The 18,890-nt window shown below is 43.1% G+C and overlaps 1 protein-coding gene across 3 annotated transcripts in view; it reads left to right on the top strand.

The window, feature by feature from the left end:
* LOC110491852 (protein kinase C, zeta) overlaps window positions 1-18,890 on the top strand; it is a 153,405-nt gene that overhangs the window by 14,634 nt on the left and 119,881 nt on the right. Inside the window, exons 2-4 of one of the 3 annotated variants that reach the window (XM_036946742.2) lie at window positions 7,126-7,247; window positions 7,344-7,433; window positions 10,405-10,455. In XM_036946742.2, coding sequence (XP_036802637.1) covers window positions 7,126-7,247; window positions 7,344-7,433; window positions 10,405-10,455 — 263 coding nt within the window. Of the gene's footprint in view, window positions 1-7,125; window positions 7,248-7,343; window positions 7,434-10,404; window positions 10,456-16,865; window positions 17,501-18,890 lie in introns of those variants that run through there. The other 2 variants (XM_090202584.1, XM_036946747.2) reach the window with 2 other exon arrangements.

Raw genomic sequence — 18,890 nt, 5'->3', positions numbered from 1 at the left:
ATGTGCCCTGTGAGGGGAACTGGAGTCGTGCCTGCTGCTGAGGCCCAAGCTGTTCCTGTCTCCCTCCCCAGAGGAGTCAGAGTCACAAAACAACCCCAAATACCACACCACAACCTGTCAAATACTAACTATATGATTTGAACACTGGCTACCCTAAAATGATCTTCTGAAAATATAGTTACTGAACTAGATCATTGCCCATATTTATTGAGTGGAGTAGGAGTGCTGATCTAGGATCAGTTTTGCCTTTCAATTCAGAATGAGTAAGACTATGGACAGGGGGAACCTGATCTTAGAATGATCCTGAATAGGGGTTGTGTGTTGTCAACAGTAACTGGTTCAGACAGTGGGGTGTTAGGTTGGCCTAATGATGCTTGATGTTGAATATGAACACACACACTGTATTACACGGTGCCCACAGGGTCATTGACAGACAGGTGAAGGTGGTTTAAATGGCAGGAGTTCAAATCACAATAAAATGCAATATGAAAAGATACAATCCATTATCACTAATGCGGTATGTGTAGTACTCAGTGGATGCTAAAGACCTTTACCTTGTGCGAGCCGGAACGGCTCCTATGAGCCGATCTCATATTTCTGTAGCATGAGGCGACAAAAACACCCACTGAACAGGACGCTAGTCTATCTCCTTAATGCTGATTGCCAAGCAGAGACGCACCGACTCGGCCGGAGATCGAACTCCCAAACTTCAAATCTCAGGACGGACACTCAAACCACAAGGCCCCTGAGTAGTTACTTTACATTGTGGTACCAACCACGAGGCAGTCGAGCTGAGTCCTGGGCTACGGTCCAAACACTTAAAAGACGCACCCTATCCCCTCAGCCCTCAAATTAAGTGGACACTTCTGATGACCTATCATGACGTCTGACTAGTATACACTTGCAGGGCAAGGGAGGAAGGAATGATTTTTAAATGGACTGCCCTTGGCCGGAAATTCGTCAACATTTCATGTTGAGATCACGAAATCAACTATAAATAGGAGTGATTGTTACACTAATGGATGGTACATTTCATGCTAACATCATGCTTTAATTTGTATTTGGAGCACATTATCCGTTTATAAGTTAGAATGTTAGCAAGCTAAATGTCCCTTACCTTGAGCTTAGAGCTCTTGGGGCATCTAAGTCATCATGGGACATGTTAAGCCTGTCTTCCAGGCTGTATGCCACCCTCAAAACTACAGCCAATCGCATGCAAGCAGCTACAGTGCCTTCAGAAACTATTCATACCCCTTGACTTATTCCATATTTTGTGTTGCAGCCTGAATTTTCTCACCCATCTACACACAATACCCCATAATGACAGGTTTTTTTATGCAAATGTATTGAAAATGAAGTACAGAAATATCTCATTTACATAACTATTCCGACCCCTGAGTCTACTCTGTAGAAGCACCTTTTGGCAGTGATTACAGCTGTCAGTCTTTCTGGGTAAGTCTCTAAGAGCTTTCCACACCTGGATTCAGTGGGAAAAGTACCCAATTGTCATACTTCAGTAAAAGTAGAGATGCCTTTTTAATAGAGAATGACTCAAGTAAAAGTGAAAGTCACTTAGTAAAATACTTCTTGAGTATAAGTATTTGGTTTAAAAATATACCTCTGTATCAAAGTAAATGTAATAGCTAAATTATACTTAAGTTTATAAAGTATAAATCATTTAAAATTCCTTATATTAAGCAAACCAGACTGCATCCTTTTCTTGTGTTTATTTATTTCGGGATAGCACTCCAACAATCAGACATCATTTATAAATGAAGCATGTGTGTTTAGTGAGTCCGCCAGATCAGAGGCAGTAGGGATGATTTTTCTTAAGTGTGTGAATTGGACCATTTTCCTGTCCCATAAAGCATTCATAATGTAAGGATTACTTTTGGGTGTCAGGGAAATTGTATGGAGTAAAAAGTACATTATTTTCATTATAGGAAATTAAATGGTAAAATATATATACTGTATATCACAAAAGTGAGTACACCCCATATTTGAGTATATCTTTTCATGTGACAACACTGAAGAAATTACACTTTGCTACAAAGAAAAGTAGTGAGTGTACAGCTTGTATAACAGTGTAAATTTGCTGTCCCCTCAAAATAACTCAACACACAGCCATTAATGTCTAAACCGCTGGCAACAAAAGTGAGTACACCCCTAAGTGAAAATGTCCAAATTGGGCCCAATTTGGACATTTTCACTTAGGGGTGTACTCACTTTTGTACTTTACAACATTTGCCCATGTATTATTCTTCAAGCTCTGTCAAATTGGTTGTTGATCATTGCCAGACAACCATTTTCAGGTCTTACCATAGATTTTCAATTAGATCTAAGTTAATACTGTAACTCGGCCACTCAGGAACTTTCATTGTCTTCTTGGTAAGCAGTTCTCGTGCAGATTTGGCTTTTTGTTTTAGGTTATTCTCCTGCTGAAAGATTAATTAATCTCCCAGTATTTGGTGGAAAAAAGACAATCAGGTTTTCCTCAACGATTTTGCCTGTGCTTAGCTCCATTCAGTTTCTTTTTACCCTGAAAAGTTCCCCAGTACTTAACAATTACAAGCATACCCATAACATGATGCAGCCCCCACTATGCATGAAAATATGGAGAGTGGTACTCAGTTATGTGTTGTATTGGATTTGCACCAAATATAACACTTTCTATTTTGGATTGCTTTGACACATTTTTTGCAGTATTCCTTTAGTGCCTTATTGCAAACTGGATGCATGTTTTGGAATATTTGTATTCTTTACAGGCTTCCTTCTTTTCACTCTTTCAATTAGGTTAGTATTGTGGAGTAACTACAATGTTGATCCATCCTCAGTTTTCACCTATCACAGCCATTAAACTCTGTAACTGTTTTAAAGTCACCATTGACCTCATGGTGAAATCCCTGAGCGGTTTCCTTCCTCTCTGGCAACTGAGTTAGGAATGAAGCCTGTATATATATATATATAAGGGTGTATTGATACACTATTCAACGTGTAATTAATAATTTCACCATGCTCAAAGGGATATTCAATATCGGCTTTTAATTATACGAAAACCTCCCTGGTCATTGTGGTTAAATCTTTGTTTGAAATTCACTGCTCGACTGATGTATGTGTGGGGTACAGAGATTAGGTAGTCATTCAAAAATCATGTAATTTTTAAATGTAATTGCACACAAAGTCCATTCAACTTATTATGTAACTTGTTAAGCACATTTCTACGCTTGCTATAACAAAGTGGTTGAATATTTATTGACTCAAGACATTTCAGCTTTTCATATTTTATTAATTTGCAAAAAATTTATAAACCTAATTCCACTGATGTTATTTTGTATTGTGTGCAGTCCAATGACAATACAGCTCAATTTAATCGATTTTATATTCGGGCTGTAACACAACAAAATGAGGAGGAGGTCAAGGGGACACTTTCTGAAGGCACTTTAACTTTGCTAGTCTTGTTAGCGAGCTTGTTATATGCTGGTTGTTAGCTTGCATAAGTGATATGTGTACTATTATAAGGGACACTTACCATTTTTTTTATGGATAATATTTCAATTAAGTGGGGGAGCTCTATTCCTGGCAGGCTGATCAGTTTCAATAGCAGCCTCAGAGGCTGATGTCAGGATGCTGCTTTGTAGGCTGTTTCATGGATAAAGCTCCTTGCTGGCAGATTAGCAGTCAGTGCTTTATGTAAAATAAAATAGCATTTTATTGGTCACGTACTGTACACATGGTTAGGAGATGTTGTTGCGAGTGTAGCGAAATGCTTGTGCTTCTAGTTCCAACAGTGCAGCAATATCTAACATGTATTGAACAATTCCACAACAACTACCTAATACACACAAATCTAAGTAAGGAATGGAATAAGAATATATACATATATGGAAGAGCAATGACAGAGCAGCATAGGCAAGATGTAATAGATGGTATAAAATACAGTATATACACTACTGTTCAAAAGTTTAGGCTCACTTAGAAATGTCCTTTTGAAGAAAAGCAAAATAAATTGTCCATTAAAATAACATCAAATTGATTAGAAATACAGTGTAGACATTTACTATTGTAAATGACTTGTAGCTGGAAACGGATGAAAAAAAAAAAAAGGAATATCTACATAGGTGTACAGAGGCCCAGGGCAGGTAGTTTGACCCCGGTGATGCCTTATGCAGACTGTACCACCCTCTGGAGAGCCTTGTGCAGTTGCCATACCAGGCGGTGATACAGCCCGACAGGATGCTCTCAATTGTGCATCTGTAGAAGTTTGTGAGGGTTTTAGGTGACAAGCCAAATTTCTTGAGCCTCCTGAGGTTGAAGAGCCACTGTTGCGCAGCCTTTACCACACTGTCTGTGTGGGTGGAACATTTCAGTTTGTCCTTGATGTGTATGCCGAGGAACTTAACTTTCCACCTTCTCCACTGCTCTCCCGTCGATGTGGATAGGGGGTGCTCCCTCTGATGTTTCCTGAAGTCCACGATCATCTCCTTTGTTTTATTGATGTTGAGTAAGATGTTGTTTTTCTGACACTACACTCCGAGTGCTCTCAGTTCCTTCCTATAGGCCATCTCGTCGTTGTTGGTAATCAAGCCTCCTAGTGGTGTGTCATCTGCAAACTTGATGGTTTGAGTTGGAGGCGTGCATGGCAACGCAGTCATGGGTGAACAGGGAGTACACCCCCCTGTAGGGGGTTTAGCATGCACCCTTGTGGGGCCTCAGTGTTGAGGATCAGCGAAGTGGAGATGTTGTTACCTACCTTCACCACCTGGGGGCGGCCCGTCAAAGTCCAGGACCCAATTGCATAGGGCGGGTTTGAGACCAGGGCAGTGTGCAGTGTTATGGCGATTTCATCGTCTGTGGACCTATTGTGGTGGTAAGCAAATTGAAGTGGGTTTAGGGTGACAGGTAAGGTGGAGGTGATATGATCCTTGACTAGCCTCTCAAATCGCTTCATGATGACAGAAGTGAGTGCTATGGTGTGATTAGTCATTTAGTTCAGTTACCTTTGCCTTCTTGGGTTCAGGAATAATGGTGGCCAACTGGAAGCATGTGGGGACAACAGACTGGGATAGAGAGTGATTAAATATGTCCTTAAACACCCAGCTGGTCTGTGCATGCTCTGAGGACGCGGCTAGGGTTGCCGTCTGGGCGGGCAGCTTTTCGATGGTTAACGCGTTTAAATGTCTTTCTCACGTCGGCCACGGAGAAGGAGAGCTGTGGCACTGTATTATCCTCAAAGCTGGCAAAGGTGTTTAGTTTGTCTGGAAGCAAGACGTCGGTGTGCGTGAAGTGGCTGGTTTTCTTTTTTTAGTCCGTGATTGTCTTTAGACACTGCCACATACGTCTCGTGTTTGAGCCATTGATTTGAGATTCCACTTTGTCTCTGTACGGACATTTCGCTTGTTTGATAGCCTTGCTGAGGGAATAACTACACTGTTTGTATTCGCTCCTTATTCCCAGTCGCCTTGCCATGGTTAAATGCGGTGGTTTGCGCTTTCAGTTTTGCACGAATGCTACCATCTATCCACGGTTTCTGGTTAGGGTAGGTTTTAAAAGTCAGTGTGTACAACATCTCCTATGCACCTCCATATAAACTCACTCACCGATTCAGTATATGATCAAGACTGGGTGGGCTCTATTTCTGGCAGGCTGATCAGATTAAATAGCCACCTCAGAGGCTGATAAGTCAGGATGCTGCTCAGTAGGCTGTCTGCAAGGAGCCTTACCTATAAAACCGCCCACAAGGCAGCATCCTGTCTTAATTTCAGCCTCAGAGTATTTGAATCTAATCAATCTGTAAGGAATGGAGCTCACCCCCTGTAAATGTAAATATTAAAAAGTAAATGTCCCTTATAATTATACACATATCAGTTATGCAAGCTGACAACCAGCACAAATAACAAGCTAGCTTTGCTAGCTATTTAGCTAGCTAACAAGACTACATAGCTAACTAGCTAGTTCACAAGACTAGCAAAGTTAGCTTAGCTAATGCTAAAGTTACTATTGCTTGCATGCAATTGGCTATGGTCTTGGGGGCGGCTTGCAGCCTGGGAGGCGGGGCTGCCTGTCAGGCATCGTTCAGGGCTTCAATGCCCTGTGATCAACGCAGCCACAGGGCTCCTTGATGAATTGGTTATCGTGCATCTGAACAAATGAATGGATGATGCGAGGTACTTTTGTCATGTCGTGATCATGAGATAAATAAGTTGTGATCTCAACATAACGAGGGAACTATTTAAAAAAAAAATCCATATGACCATCCTAGTACAGCCAACCATTTTGGGTCACCTGTGCCTCCAAATCTCTTGGGAATATCCTACTACGAGACACTTGTGGGCTATTTTGAATAGCTTTTTGTAGCTATATGATTTAACTGAGTGCTTTGCATCTCGCCTTTTATTTTTCCTTTCACTGAACATGCTCACAAATACACTTGTTCAGCAGGGACTGAATTCTCCCGCGTATCAAGTGTGACAGGGGTTTTCTCGGTTAAGGAATAAGTATGACTTAATTGCCAGAGTTTGTCTTCATACCAACAAAGAACAGCTGGAGCTGCTGGATAGCTGGTGTATTGTAGAATGCAGCTGTGAGGTGGGAGAAGAGTAGCCTTGTGTCTCTTGCTTTTGGCTTGTAGGAGCCACCGTCTGTCATTGGACTCAAACTGGTCTCTGTTTAGAGAACCATACATGCATATTGTAGAACTAGTCAGTATAGCCCATACATGCATAGTAGTTGCAATGGCTACACCATAGCACCTGCTATCCATAGCAGAGAACCATAGGCCTGTGCTTGTGTCATTGATCCAAGCAAGTGAGAGTACTTTACAGGGATGAGTTGATATTGAACATAAAGTAATGATCAAAGACTAGAGCGATATCTGAATGAGAGTGACTGTTGGTTGACTTGAGTGTCCACACATTGTGCAGCAGCTTGTTTCAGTGTGTGGTGCCTCCGGTGGGGCAGAACATGTCACTGCACATATTCCTTGAGATCTGTTCATCACATTCAAATGGCAGTCAGGGAGTGTTTGACGGTTGAATGTAATTCCTTTTGCCCAAACCCTGGTGTGAAGCAACGTGAAAGAGTGAGTGTGATTTGAATAATGTTATATGATTTATCATGTGTGTGCAGGGACATGCTAATCACGGACTTGGCTGCCACAGTAACCTACATGGGACTATGTGAGGAGGTGAGGGTGATGTGCAGCCTGGCCCGGCAGCAGCCAATCACTCTCAAGTGGATCGACGATGAGGGTATGTTGGTCTCGCACCGGTGGGTGGGAAAAAATGCAGTTGATCTTAACTACATGTGTATGAAATAAGTGAATAATCTGTGTTTGTGTACCATAGGAGACCCATGTACCATCTCCTCTCAGATGGAACTGCAGGAGGCCTTCCGGATCTACAGCCGCAACAGGAACTCAGGACTCCTGCTGCACGGTCAGTTAGGGCTCTGTCTGTCTGCACTCATTTCTCTGTCGCTTTACTTCTACTTCTCTTTTCACTTACTCTTCTCTGTTCCCTTTTCACCTCCTCTTCTCTGTTCTCTTTTCACCTTCTCCCCTTTTCTCTTTTCACCTACTCTTCTCTGTTCCCTTTTTACCTCCTCTTCTCTGTTCTCTTTTTACCTCCTCCTCTCTGTTCTCTTTTCACATCCTCCTCTTTTCACCTCCTCTTCTGTTCCCTTTTCACCTCCTCTTCTCTGTTCTCTTTTCACCTTCTCCCCTCTATTCTCTTTTCACCTCCTCTTCTGTTCTCTTTTTACCTCCATCTCTCTGTTCTCTTTTTACCTCCTCTCTGTTCTCTTTTTACCTCCTCCTCTCTGTTCTCTTTTCACATCCTCTTCTCTGTTCTCTTTTCACCTCCTCCTCTGTTTTCTTTTTACCTCCTCCTCTCTGTTCTCTTTTTACCTCCTCCTCTCTGTTCTCTTTTCACCTCCTTTTCTCTGTTCTCTTTTCACATCCTCTTCTCTGTTCTCTTTTCACCTCCTCCTCTGTTTTATTTTGACCTCCTCCTCTCTGTTCTCTTTTTACCTCCTCCTCTCTGTTCTCTTTTTACCTCCTCCTCTCTGTTCTCTTCATCTCCTCCTCTCTGTTCTCTTCATCTTCTCTCTGTTCTCTTTTCACCTCCTCCTCTCTGTTCTCTTTTCACCTCCTCCTCTCTGTTCTCTTTTCACCTCCTCGCTGTTCTCTTTTCACCTCCTCCTCGCTGTTCTCTTTTCACCTCCTCCTCGCTGTTCTCTTTTCACCTCCTCCTCTCTGTTCTCTTTTCACCTCCTCTTCTCTGTTCTCTTTTCACCTCCTCCTCTCTGTTCTCTTTTCACCTTCTCTTCACCTCCTCTTTTCACCTCCTCTTTTCACCGCCTCCTCTGTTCTCTTTTCACCTCCTCCTCTCTGTTCTCTTTTCACCTCTTCTCTGTTCTCTTTTCACCTCTTCTCTGTTCTCTTTTCACCTCCTCCTCTTTTCACCTCCTCTTTTTACCTCCTCCTCTCTGTTCTCTTTTCACCTCCTCTCTGTTCTCTTTTCACCTCCTCTTCTCTGTTCTCTTTTCACCTCCTCCTCTCTGTTCTCTTTTCACCTCCTCGCTGTTCTCTTTTCACCTCCTCCTCGCTGTTCTCTTTTCACCTCCTCCTCTCTGTTCTCTTTTCACCTCTTCTCTGTTCTCTTTTCACCTCCTCCTCTTTTCACCTCCTCTCTGTTCTCTTTTCACCTCCTCTGTTCTCTTTTCACCTCCTCTTCTCTGTTCTCTTTTCACCTCCTCCTCTCTGTTCTCTTTTCACCTCCTCTTCGCTGTTCTCTTTTCACCTCCTCTTCGCTGTTCTCTTTTCACCTCCTCTTCGCTGTTCTCTTTTCACCTCCTCTTCGCTGTTCTCTTTTCACCTCCTCTTCTCTGTTCTCTTTTCATCTCCTCTTTGTTCTCTTTTCACCTCCTCCTCTTTTCACCTCCTCCTCTTTTCACCTCCTTCTTTCTGTTCTCTTTTCACCTCCTCCTCTCTGTTCTCTTTTCACCTCCTCCTCTCTGTTCTCTTTTCACCTCCTCGCTGTTCTCTTTTCACCTCCTCGCTGTTCTCTTTTCACCTCCTCCTCGCTGTTCTCTTTTCACCTCCTCCTCTCTCTTCTCTTTTCACCTCCTCTTCTCTGTTCTCTTTTCACCTCCTCCTCTCTGTTCTCTTTTCACCTTCTCTTCACCTCCTCTTTTCACCTCCTCTTTTCACCGCCTCCTCTGTTCTCTTTTCACCTCCTCCTCTGTTCTCTTTTCACCTCCTCCTCTCTGTTCTCTTTTCACCTCTTCTCTGTTCTCTTTTCACCTCTTTTCTGTTCTCTTTTCACCTCTTCTCTGTTCTCTTTTCACCTCCTCCTCTTTTCACCTCCTCTTTTTACCTCCTCCTCTCTGTTCTCTTTTCACCTCCTCTCTGTTCTCTTTTCACCTCCTCTTCTCTGTTCTCTTTTCACCTCCTCCTCTCTGTTCTCTTTTCACCTCCTCGCTGTTCTCTTTTCACCTCCTCCTCGCTGTTCTCTTTTCACCTCCTCTTCGCTGTTCTCTTTTCACCTCCTCCTCTCTGTTCTCTTTTCACCTCCTCTTCTCTGTCCTCTTTTCACCTCCTCTTTTCACCTCCTCCTCTGTTCTCTTTTCACCTCCTCCTCTCTGTTCTCTTTTCACCTTCTCTGTTCTCTTTTCACCTCCTCCTCTTTTCACCTCCTCCTCTTTTCACCTCCTCCTCTCTGTTCTCTTTTCACCTCCTCTGTTCTCTTTTCACCTCCTCTTCTCTGTTCTCTTTTCACCTCCTCTTCTCTGTTCTCTTTTCACCTCCTCCTCGCTGTTCTCTTTTCACCTCCTCTTCGCTGTTCTCTTTTCACCTCCTCTTCGCTGTTCTCTTTTCACCTCCTCTCTGTTCTCTTTTCATCTCCTCTTTGTTCTCTTTTCACCTCATCCTCTTTTCACCTCCTCTTCTCTGTTCTCTTTTCACCTCCTCCTCTTTTCACCTCCTTCTTTCTGTTCTCTTTTCACCTCCTCCTCGCTGTACTCTTTTCACCTCCTCTTCTCTGTTCTCTTTTCACCTCCTCTGTTCTCTTTTCACCTCTTCTCTTTTCACCTCATCCTCTTTTCACCTCCTCCTCTCTGTTCTCTTTTCACCTCCTTTTCTCTTTTCACCTCCTCCTCTTTTCACCTCCTCCTTTCTGTTCTCTTTTTACCTCCTCCTCTACTTCTCTTTTCACCTCCTCACTGTTCTCTTTTCACCTCCTCCTCTGCAATAATTTTACTATTATCTCAATGCAAATAATTTACTTTTAATTCAGTGGTTTAGGATACATACACATTAATTTGAGTAACCATTAGTTAGTATGTTCAGAGGTTTAGATTGGACATGTCTCTGGGTATTCATAGTTGTCGTTCATCATTCTCTTGCAGTCTTCCCCAGTATCCCAGTGAAGCCAGGTATGCCATGTCCAGGAGAAGACCGTGAGTACTAGTGCTACATATTATACACATGTATTACACCTGGTTTCCCCGGAAGTGATAACAGGGCTAACAGTCCGTAAATTCCCCTTATCTTTAGAGGCGTGAAGCAGCTTTCTGTAGCTAGCTAGCAAACAAACAAGAGTATTAGCATTAGCTTACTGATTGTAAATTAATTGAATAGTTGACTGTGAAATGAAACAATGAAGTTATTTAGTTAACCACCTTTCCTTCACTCTTTGGTACTGTAACATGGCATGCTCCTCTACCTTCGTGATGTTCAGTGTTCACGCCACTAACTGGCAGTTCAGATTCCTCATCCTGTCCTCTGAGGGAGAAACCAAGGCAACCTGGATACAAGGTGTTTGACAACACCACTTGTCTGGCTGTCACAGAAAATTAGACCACCTAGAACAGTGATTCCCAAACTGTGGGGCACGCGAGGGGTCGGTGTCTGGCTTTAAACTTGCTCTTGAAAGTTGTAATCATAGAATGCACAAGATGCATTTTTGAAATTGGGTTGTGCATCATCAGTTCGTCTTGTCATGGTTAGTCTTTGCAAACCTTAAAGAGATATTTACAATTTGTCAGAAACTTCCAGATCAACTAGCCCATGTCAGCTGTTATTTTTCTTATGTTTTTTTAGCCCATTGATATTGTTGTAATTGTTTTGTCACTCAAATAAAAAATTAATACACATTAGACATAGCAAAATGTTTAGAATTTAAAGACAATTAGCTTTAAAACTGCAAAATGATCTCCACCAACAAGAAGGGTGTGGACAGTTTGTGTCATGAACAGTGCTTGTGAACATATAAATAGACGTTATATATATATTCCCCAATGCTGGAAGAGGGGCCCCGAGTGAAAGAGTTTGGGAACCCCTGACCAAGAAGGAAGAGTCACATTAGAAGCTGTTCCCTCACACGGTCTCGTCCCAAACGTCTCTCGAAATTCCCTGCAAACAAACAGAGGTTAGCCTAGTTCACCAGCCAGTCCATACTCAACATCGGTCCTCAAGGGTCCAAATGGGGAATATGCAATTACTGCCAATTGATCTGTTCATTGACTGCAGATGTTAGAAAGACGTCCGGCCACCACTTACGTCTCTTGATTTCCTCAGGGGCTTAATAGGCTAGCAAATATGTTATTATACTATACTGTGCATAGAATCTATTATACAAAAGAAAAGCATACGATCGCTAAACAGTACATTCGCAAAGTATTCAGACCCCTTTACTTTTTCCACATTTTGTTACATTACAGCCTTATTCTAAAATGTATTTAAAAAAAATGTATTAAATGTATTAAATGTATTAATGTATTAAAAATGAATGTATTCAGACCCTTTTGCTAATAGACTCGAAATTGAGCATAGGTGGCCAGACGGAAGCCACTCTTCAGTAAAAGGCACCCACTTGGAGTTGATCAAGAAACCAAGATTTGACTCTCTGGCCTGAATGCCAAGCGTAACGCCTGGAGGAAATCTTGCACCATCCCTCCGGTGAAGCATGGTGGTGGCAGAATCATGCTGTGGGGATGTACAGAGAGAAAAGTAGAGGGAGATTCTTAATGAAAACCTACTCCAGAGCACTCAGGGCCTCAGACTGGGGTGAAGGTTCACCTTCCAACAGGACAACGACCATAAGCACACAGCCAAGAAAACGCAGGAGTGGCTTCGGGACAAGTCTCTGAATGTCCTTGAGTGGCCCAGCCAGAGCCCGGACTTGAATCCAATCATCTCTGGAGAGACCTGAAAATAGCGACACTCCCCATCCAATCTAACAGAGCTTGAAACAGAGCTTTTCTTACCTTTATTTAACTAGGCAAGTCAGTTAAGAACAAATTCTTATTTACAATGACGGCCTAGGAACAGTGGGTTAACTGCCTTGTTCAGGGGAAACAACAACATATTTTTACCTTGTCGGCTCAGGGATTCGATCTAGCAACCTTTCGGTTACTGGCCCAATGCTCTAACCACTAGGCTACCTGCCACCCCAACCTTGTAGCGTCCTACCCAAGAAAACTCGGGGCTGTAATCGCTGCCAAAGGTGCTTCAACAAAGTACTGATTAAAGGATCTGAATACTTATGTTTACAAACATTTCTAAAAACTGTTTTTGCTTTGTCATTATGGGGTATTGTGTTTCGATTGATGAGGAAAATAAGGCTGTAATGTAACAAAATGTGGAAAAAGTGAAGGTGTCTGAGTACTTTCTGTAATGCATTGTATATACTTTTAGCCAATGAGCATGAAATCTAGACCAAGCTAGGTACACACACATATTTAGTTACTCTTAGAGGACATGGGTGCTTCTCTATCAGTAAATGCACTTTAATGATAAAGAATCAACTTTCTATTTGACTTCTATGATGTCAAAATGGTCCTGTGCACACGCATAACAGACCGGCTGAACATTACTCAAACGTTTTCTGAAGCAACCCGGTAAAATTAAGCACATCTTAGTTCTGGAGCATTCCCTTCTATAAAGTGTCATGGTTTTAACACTCCTCTCGCTCAAAGGGTGGTGACAGCACTTGACGTCTTCAGCTCACTGCTGACTCCTGCACTTTCTCTCCCCCTCTTCCTTTCTTTTCCCTCTTCCTTTCTTTTCCCTCTTCCTTTCTTTTCCCTCTTCCTTTCTTTTCCCTCTTCCTTTCTACTCCTTCTATTGCCTTTGACACCTATTTCTCTTTCATCTCTTAATCTCAGAAACCCAGAACTAAAATCTTGCGTAACTGTGTCAGATTCTCAATTAATTTCAGGGAGAGACATGTTAGAAAAGTTATTCGAACGAGGAGCGGAAGCAGGGTCGTAGCTCCACACCCTCTCTTTGCAAGTTACGGACAAGTATATGGGCAAAATGTCCATTCCCCTTCTGAAATTCGAAAGATGCGAACACCTGCAAAATAGTGATTTGTCCAAACAATCAGTTACGAAAAATCTGTGCACTGGAACAAAGTTTTCTCGTTAGTTGTTGCGTCCTACAGTCTGTTGACCGATACCTCTGTACAATAACTCTCTGTTAACCGATACCTCTTTCCGTTTCTTCTGACATTCCCTGGCGTTGATACTGAGACACAGTGTTCTGAAAATGTCTGTGCCGATGAATCCTCTGGTTTGGGTTTTCTATTCTCAGCATCACAGAGAGGCAATCTGATGTTGTGCATTTTAACCTCTTAGCTAATGTTGGAAATGATAACCACTTTCTCTAATTGTTAAAGAATGGTTAATGTAGAAGATAAACATAACTTACCTAAATGTCTTGTAAGTCACCCTATAGTCTCTCTTGCTGTGTGGTATATCATGGCATCTCGCGCTCTCTCTCTATCCCTCTCTATCAGGTTTATAATGCGTATATGCTGCTGCGCCAGCATGTTTTGCCGGCTAGTGCGCCAGCGTGTGTGTTGGTGAGTGTGTGTGTTGGTGAGTGTGTGTGTTGGTGAGTGTGTGTGTTGGTGTGTTATAAGGGATGCCTGTGCTCTGTCCAGAGACAGCATACCCTTCCTTTGCTCTATGAGGAGAGCACAGTTACCGGACGCTGACCGCCAGTCTGTAGGTAATATACATACATGCGATCATTGAATGTGTGTGTGCATGGTGATTTATATGCTGCTGTGTTTTGTGCTTGCGTAATCATATAGCATGTGATATATTCTGTATATTGTTGTCCATGCATCTGTAAGGAACATGTTTTATGTTTGCTTTCTCTGTGCTACAGAGAAAATGAGTTAGTTTAGGTTGGTTAGTTACAGTAGATATTGATATCTACAGTAGTCTTTCAGTGCTTTTGTATGAGAGGGTTGGCTCAATGCTGCTGTGGCCATAGAGGAGTGAGGGAGGAGGAAGAGGAAAAAACAGGAAATTGTCCTTGAAATAGCCTTCCTATTGGCTCAGAGGAGGAGGGGGAGGGGACTCTACTAATACGTTAGTGCAACTGCACCACTACGACCTATGTCGGTGTGTGAGACTCAGGGTGTGACCACCTGGGTGTAACAGTGTCTGAGGGTCTGTCTCTTAGCTGTCCATCATATTACACGTGTAGTAGGCTCCCTCACTTTAGGTGGAATATGTGGGTTTATTGTGTAGAATGTGGTGTTCCTTGGTTGTGTTGATTGATTGGTTGAATTACTGTTGAATTACTGATTTAAGTGGTTGATTTTGGCAAAGATACATATAGAACTGCTCCAGATGGAGACATTTAGTGTATATCTAGTTATTTTTCAGGTTGAAAGCTCCAACACGTCTTTGCATTGTGGTCCTCTGGGTAGTTACAGGGGGAAATGTAATGTATAGAGAATAGGCCTTGCATTAACGCTTCACCCTGGCAGACATGGCATGCTGCTGAAGTGTGTGGGAGGAGTTGTCCTGGTGATTATGTCAGATAAAATACTAGCAGTGTGAAAATATGTAGCAACTCTACCAGCCAGCAGGTATAATGAGGTATAACAAGTTGTTTTGATGCCCTTCTGTTTTATTATCACTCATAATATGATGTATCTTTAAGTTTTCAACAAGCTCAAGCCAGCTGTTAACAACTCAGGATTATTGTAAGATGATAGTAAGACATACTTATTTAAAGTCTTATAATGACATTATGAGGGGTTGGTACAGTACTGTAGGTACTTATTTAAAGTCTTATAATGACATTATGAGGGGTTGGTACGGTACTGTAGGTACTTATTTAAAGTCTTATAATGACATTGAGGGGTTAGTACAGTACTGTAGGTACTAAGTCCCCACTTTGAGTCATTTATTGTGTGATAATGGGGGTTAGTCTGGGGTATATGAGGGCCAGGCAGGGTTTCTGTCATATCTCTGTTACTTTTTGCAGACATCTCATTGGCTAGTACGAAAAGGAAAAAGTGAGATAATCAGGAATGTATTTTTAGTCAATGCAATTAAGTCCCTGGTCTGGGTGGGGCCACCATATATTTCCGGACGTTTCCCATAATTGGGAATTTGTTTGGAAATTCTACAGGCCCTCATTACGGAATCCCAAGGGGGTTCGCCTGGAATTTTTCGATGGCAGATTTTTTGAAACTGCAAATTCAATCCAGACTTCAATAACAATCCGTTTAACAAACCTATTGGTGTATCTCTTAAAATATTCAGGCATGGTCACTGTCTTTCAGAATCCGATTATTCTACAAGCAGTTATTGTCTTTACCTTTGGATTTTTCTGGTTCTTCAAAGACTGAAATGAATATGCATTAATGGGACAATATGCGATTGGTACATCCATATTTACACTTTTAAATGAATGATATATAATAATAATTAGGTGCTTACTTACATTTGTCCTATTTCACAGATGTACACGTCTGTATTATATGGGGTGAATATCACACTCCCCCTGAGACACCCTCAGAGAGTGGGGTCATGGCCAGGGATCAGCCATTATTTATGGCGGCCCTGGAGCAATTAGGGTTGAGTGCCTTGCTCAAGGGCACATTGGCGGATTGTTTCACCTAGTCAGCTCGGGGAGTCAAACCAGCGACCTTTCGGTTAGTGGCGCAACACTCTTAACCGCTAGGCTACCTGCATTGATTTTCATAGAATATAATAACATCATGAGCTTAGTTCAACTGTCATACCCCATCAGAATCCACAATTCAAGCTTGTTTCACACTGTATAGCCTCAAAACATGGTTAAACCATTAATTTTATACCATCAGTCCTTGCATCCAAAGCCCTGTCTATGAATTTAAGAGGGGCTACATTTCTCCAGCCACATCTTAGATGATGCTGATCTTATTGTTTGAGCTGCAAATGTCTCTTTAAGGTGAATGTTGTTTATTAATGAATGTGGTAAACCACCACTCTGAATACTTCTCTCCCCCCTGTTATTTTGTGGACGACCTCACACACTGACTGTAGCATCACTATGTTTTATTTATAAGCCTTTAGATGTACTCGCTGTATTAGACATGTATTTCTCACTAACCAGTGGTGAATACACTCACTAGACAGCATCTTACAGAATAGAACATATCTTCACCGTCGGAATATTTGCTCTTTGGAGAATATTGATTGGCAGATTCAAGATTAATTATACACTATAAAAATTGTATAAAGTGGGATAGAAATGGTGTAAGTATAAACGATTAAAGTAGGCCTACATTCTCCGGCTTTTGCTATTGCACTTCTCTCCATTTGATTTGTCACATAGGCCCTACTGTACTACAGAGTATAGGCTATGCTAGCTTGCCTCCTCACAGACCTAATCAAAACACACAGCTCACAACAAAAGACGAGGCTTCTTCTCCCTCCAAACGGAGCGCGCTAGCTGGCTTACTGATCCGGCCTTGTCAGGCTCGTTGTGTGAGCCTTTAGTTGAGCACTCGGCTGGGCCTTGGGAGTGTGAACAGACCCCCCTCTGTGTTGGATGATGAGGGAGGAGGAGGGAGGAGGGGGTGGCGTTGAAAGCCCGGATGCGCTCAGGCGGAGGTTGCACCGGGCTCTCCAGTGGTACTCGCACCACCTTCTCTACTCAGCGCCGTATCCATGTCGCGTTTTCCCAGCAGCCTCAGCTGTGTACCACTGTGTCTCCGGGGACGAACGCTCTACCGCTAGTGCTAGCACCACTACCCCCATGCCTGGCTACATCAGGAGGAGATGTCTTAGAGAGAGAGAGAATGATAGAGGGATAGGGAGGGAGAGAGAGAGATCACTGTACCGTACAATATTGGTTCTTAATGTTCAAGGCACTCCCTCCTTTTGTCCCTTGCTGCACATTAGTTCCTCCAAAAAAAAGCAGTCGACGGAGGAGGAGAGGCGTCGGAAAGTGAGAGAAACAGGGAATTAAATAGCCACAAAAAAGGCAACACTGACAGCTGTAGCAACTGTGCTACAGGGAGGGAGGAGGGGGAGGCAGGCAGAGAGAGAGGAAATAATTAAATAAATCACTGAGAGAAGAAGAGCGACGTCGGTGAGAGAGGACAGCGAGAGAGGAGGGGATGTAGCTACGTTTCCGTGCCGGTTCGATGTGCACACCAGCCAGGATAATGTGCTGAAGGAGGCAGAAAGGAACGGAGGAAGGACACAGGTGAGAAATCTCTCGATCCATCTATCCATCGCTGACAATCGATTTGACGGCAGTGTCATTCTCTGGATTTTAGCTTGCATGTAATTTGTGTGTGTGCTCTGCCTCCATGGCTGGTGTGTTGTAGTTACTAGCTAGCTCATCCCCTCATGTGTTGGAGGCAGGCTGTGATTGTGTGCACTATAGATGCTTCCTACTAGCCTAGAATGCTATCTGCTGGTGGCTTCACCTGGCCTGTTTCCTGCAATAATGTTAGTCTTCCTCTGGGCTGGTGTGTCTTGTTGGCAGTCCCCTTGTTTTCTGAAAGGGTCTGGACCTGTTAGGGAGTGCGGCACTGTGTGTGTGTGAGTGCGCATGAGTGTGTGCGGTGGTGAGTGTGTGTATGCGCAGCAGTGTGTGTATGCGCAGCAGTGTGTGTGTGTGTGTGTCTGTCTGTCTACCTGGCTGTGCTACTCAGAGCTGCTGGGGAGAGGCGAGAGAGAGAACAGGGAAAGCAAAGCGTCTCCCTCCCCATCTCTCCATCACCACCACACCATCCGCCAACCGAGGCACAAAGGAACCAGAACTCCCAGATTAGGGCTCTTTGTAACCCGGCCGGTGGCTCTTCAAAGGAGAACTAAATGCATCCTAAAAAGGATGACGGTACGTGAGAAGTTACCATTTGATAAGGGGAAAAGCAGACCTATCCATATTGGTTTGAATGTGTGTTTTTGTATTGTGCTTAACACCAGCACCACGAAGCAACCTGTTTGTCGTGCCTGTTCTGATTGGACTCCAGTTCTATGGCCACCTATGTAAAGGCATGTTGTACACTCCGGTAAAAGATAGGTTTGCTGTTGTGACTGCTGCTCTTGTTGGGGCAGAACAGAGCGTGGAGGAGTGATATTTGTGTGATTGCGTATTGTTCTGTGTAAAGAGGGAGGGTGGGGGTGAATCACCCCCCAAAATAGACTCCCTATCTGTAATTCACCCTCCTTCCTCCCCTAACAAGATAATTAGCCCATACACTAATAATGATTCCCATCGGCTAGTTAAGTGCATCCAGCACCCAAATAACAGGGCTTTGGGCAAAATGGGGGTTGGGGGGCTGGGTGTTAGTGTTAGTTTTGGCAAAATGTTTGTTTTTGCTCTGGGGGAGTGGTGGTGTGTGTGTGTCATTTAGCAGATGTAGCTAACAACAAGGCTCTCCTTTCTCCCGCCTTCTCTCTCTCCGCTGATTATGACGTTGCTCAAAACAAAAGACGAATTGTTGTGGATGGTCAGGCAGAAAAAGGATACGTTTATAGTGTTTTTATATGCATGTCTGGGTTTAAATTGTGTCTTTCTCGGTCTACTCAGCACGCTCAATGAGGGGTTTGGCTTTGACTAGTAGGGGAGAAGGCAGGTGGTCTGT

Source organism: Oncorhynchus mykiss, chromosome 16 (genome assembly GCF_057628025.1).
Source record: "Oncorhynchus mykiss isolate SJ-2025 chromosome 16, ASM5762802v1, whole genome shotgun sequence".
Classification (NCBI taxonomy): Eukaryota; Metazoa; Chordata; class Actinopteri; order Salmoniformes; family Salmonidae; genus Oncorhynchus; species Oncorhynchus mykiss.
Note: the sequence above shows the minus strand (reverse complement) of the source record. Positions and strands in the feature narration are given on the sequence as shown.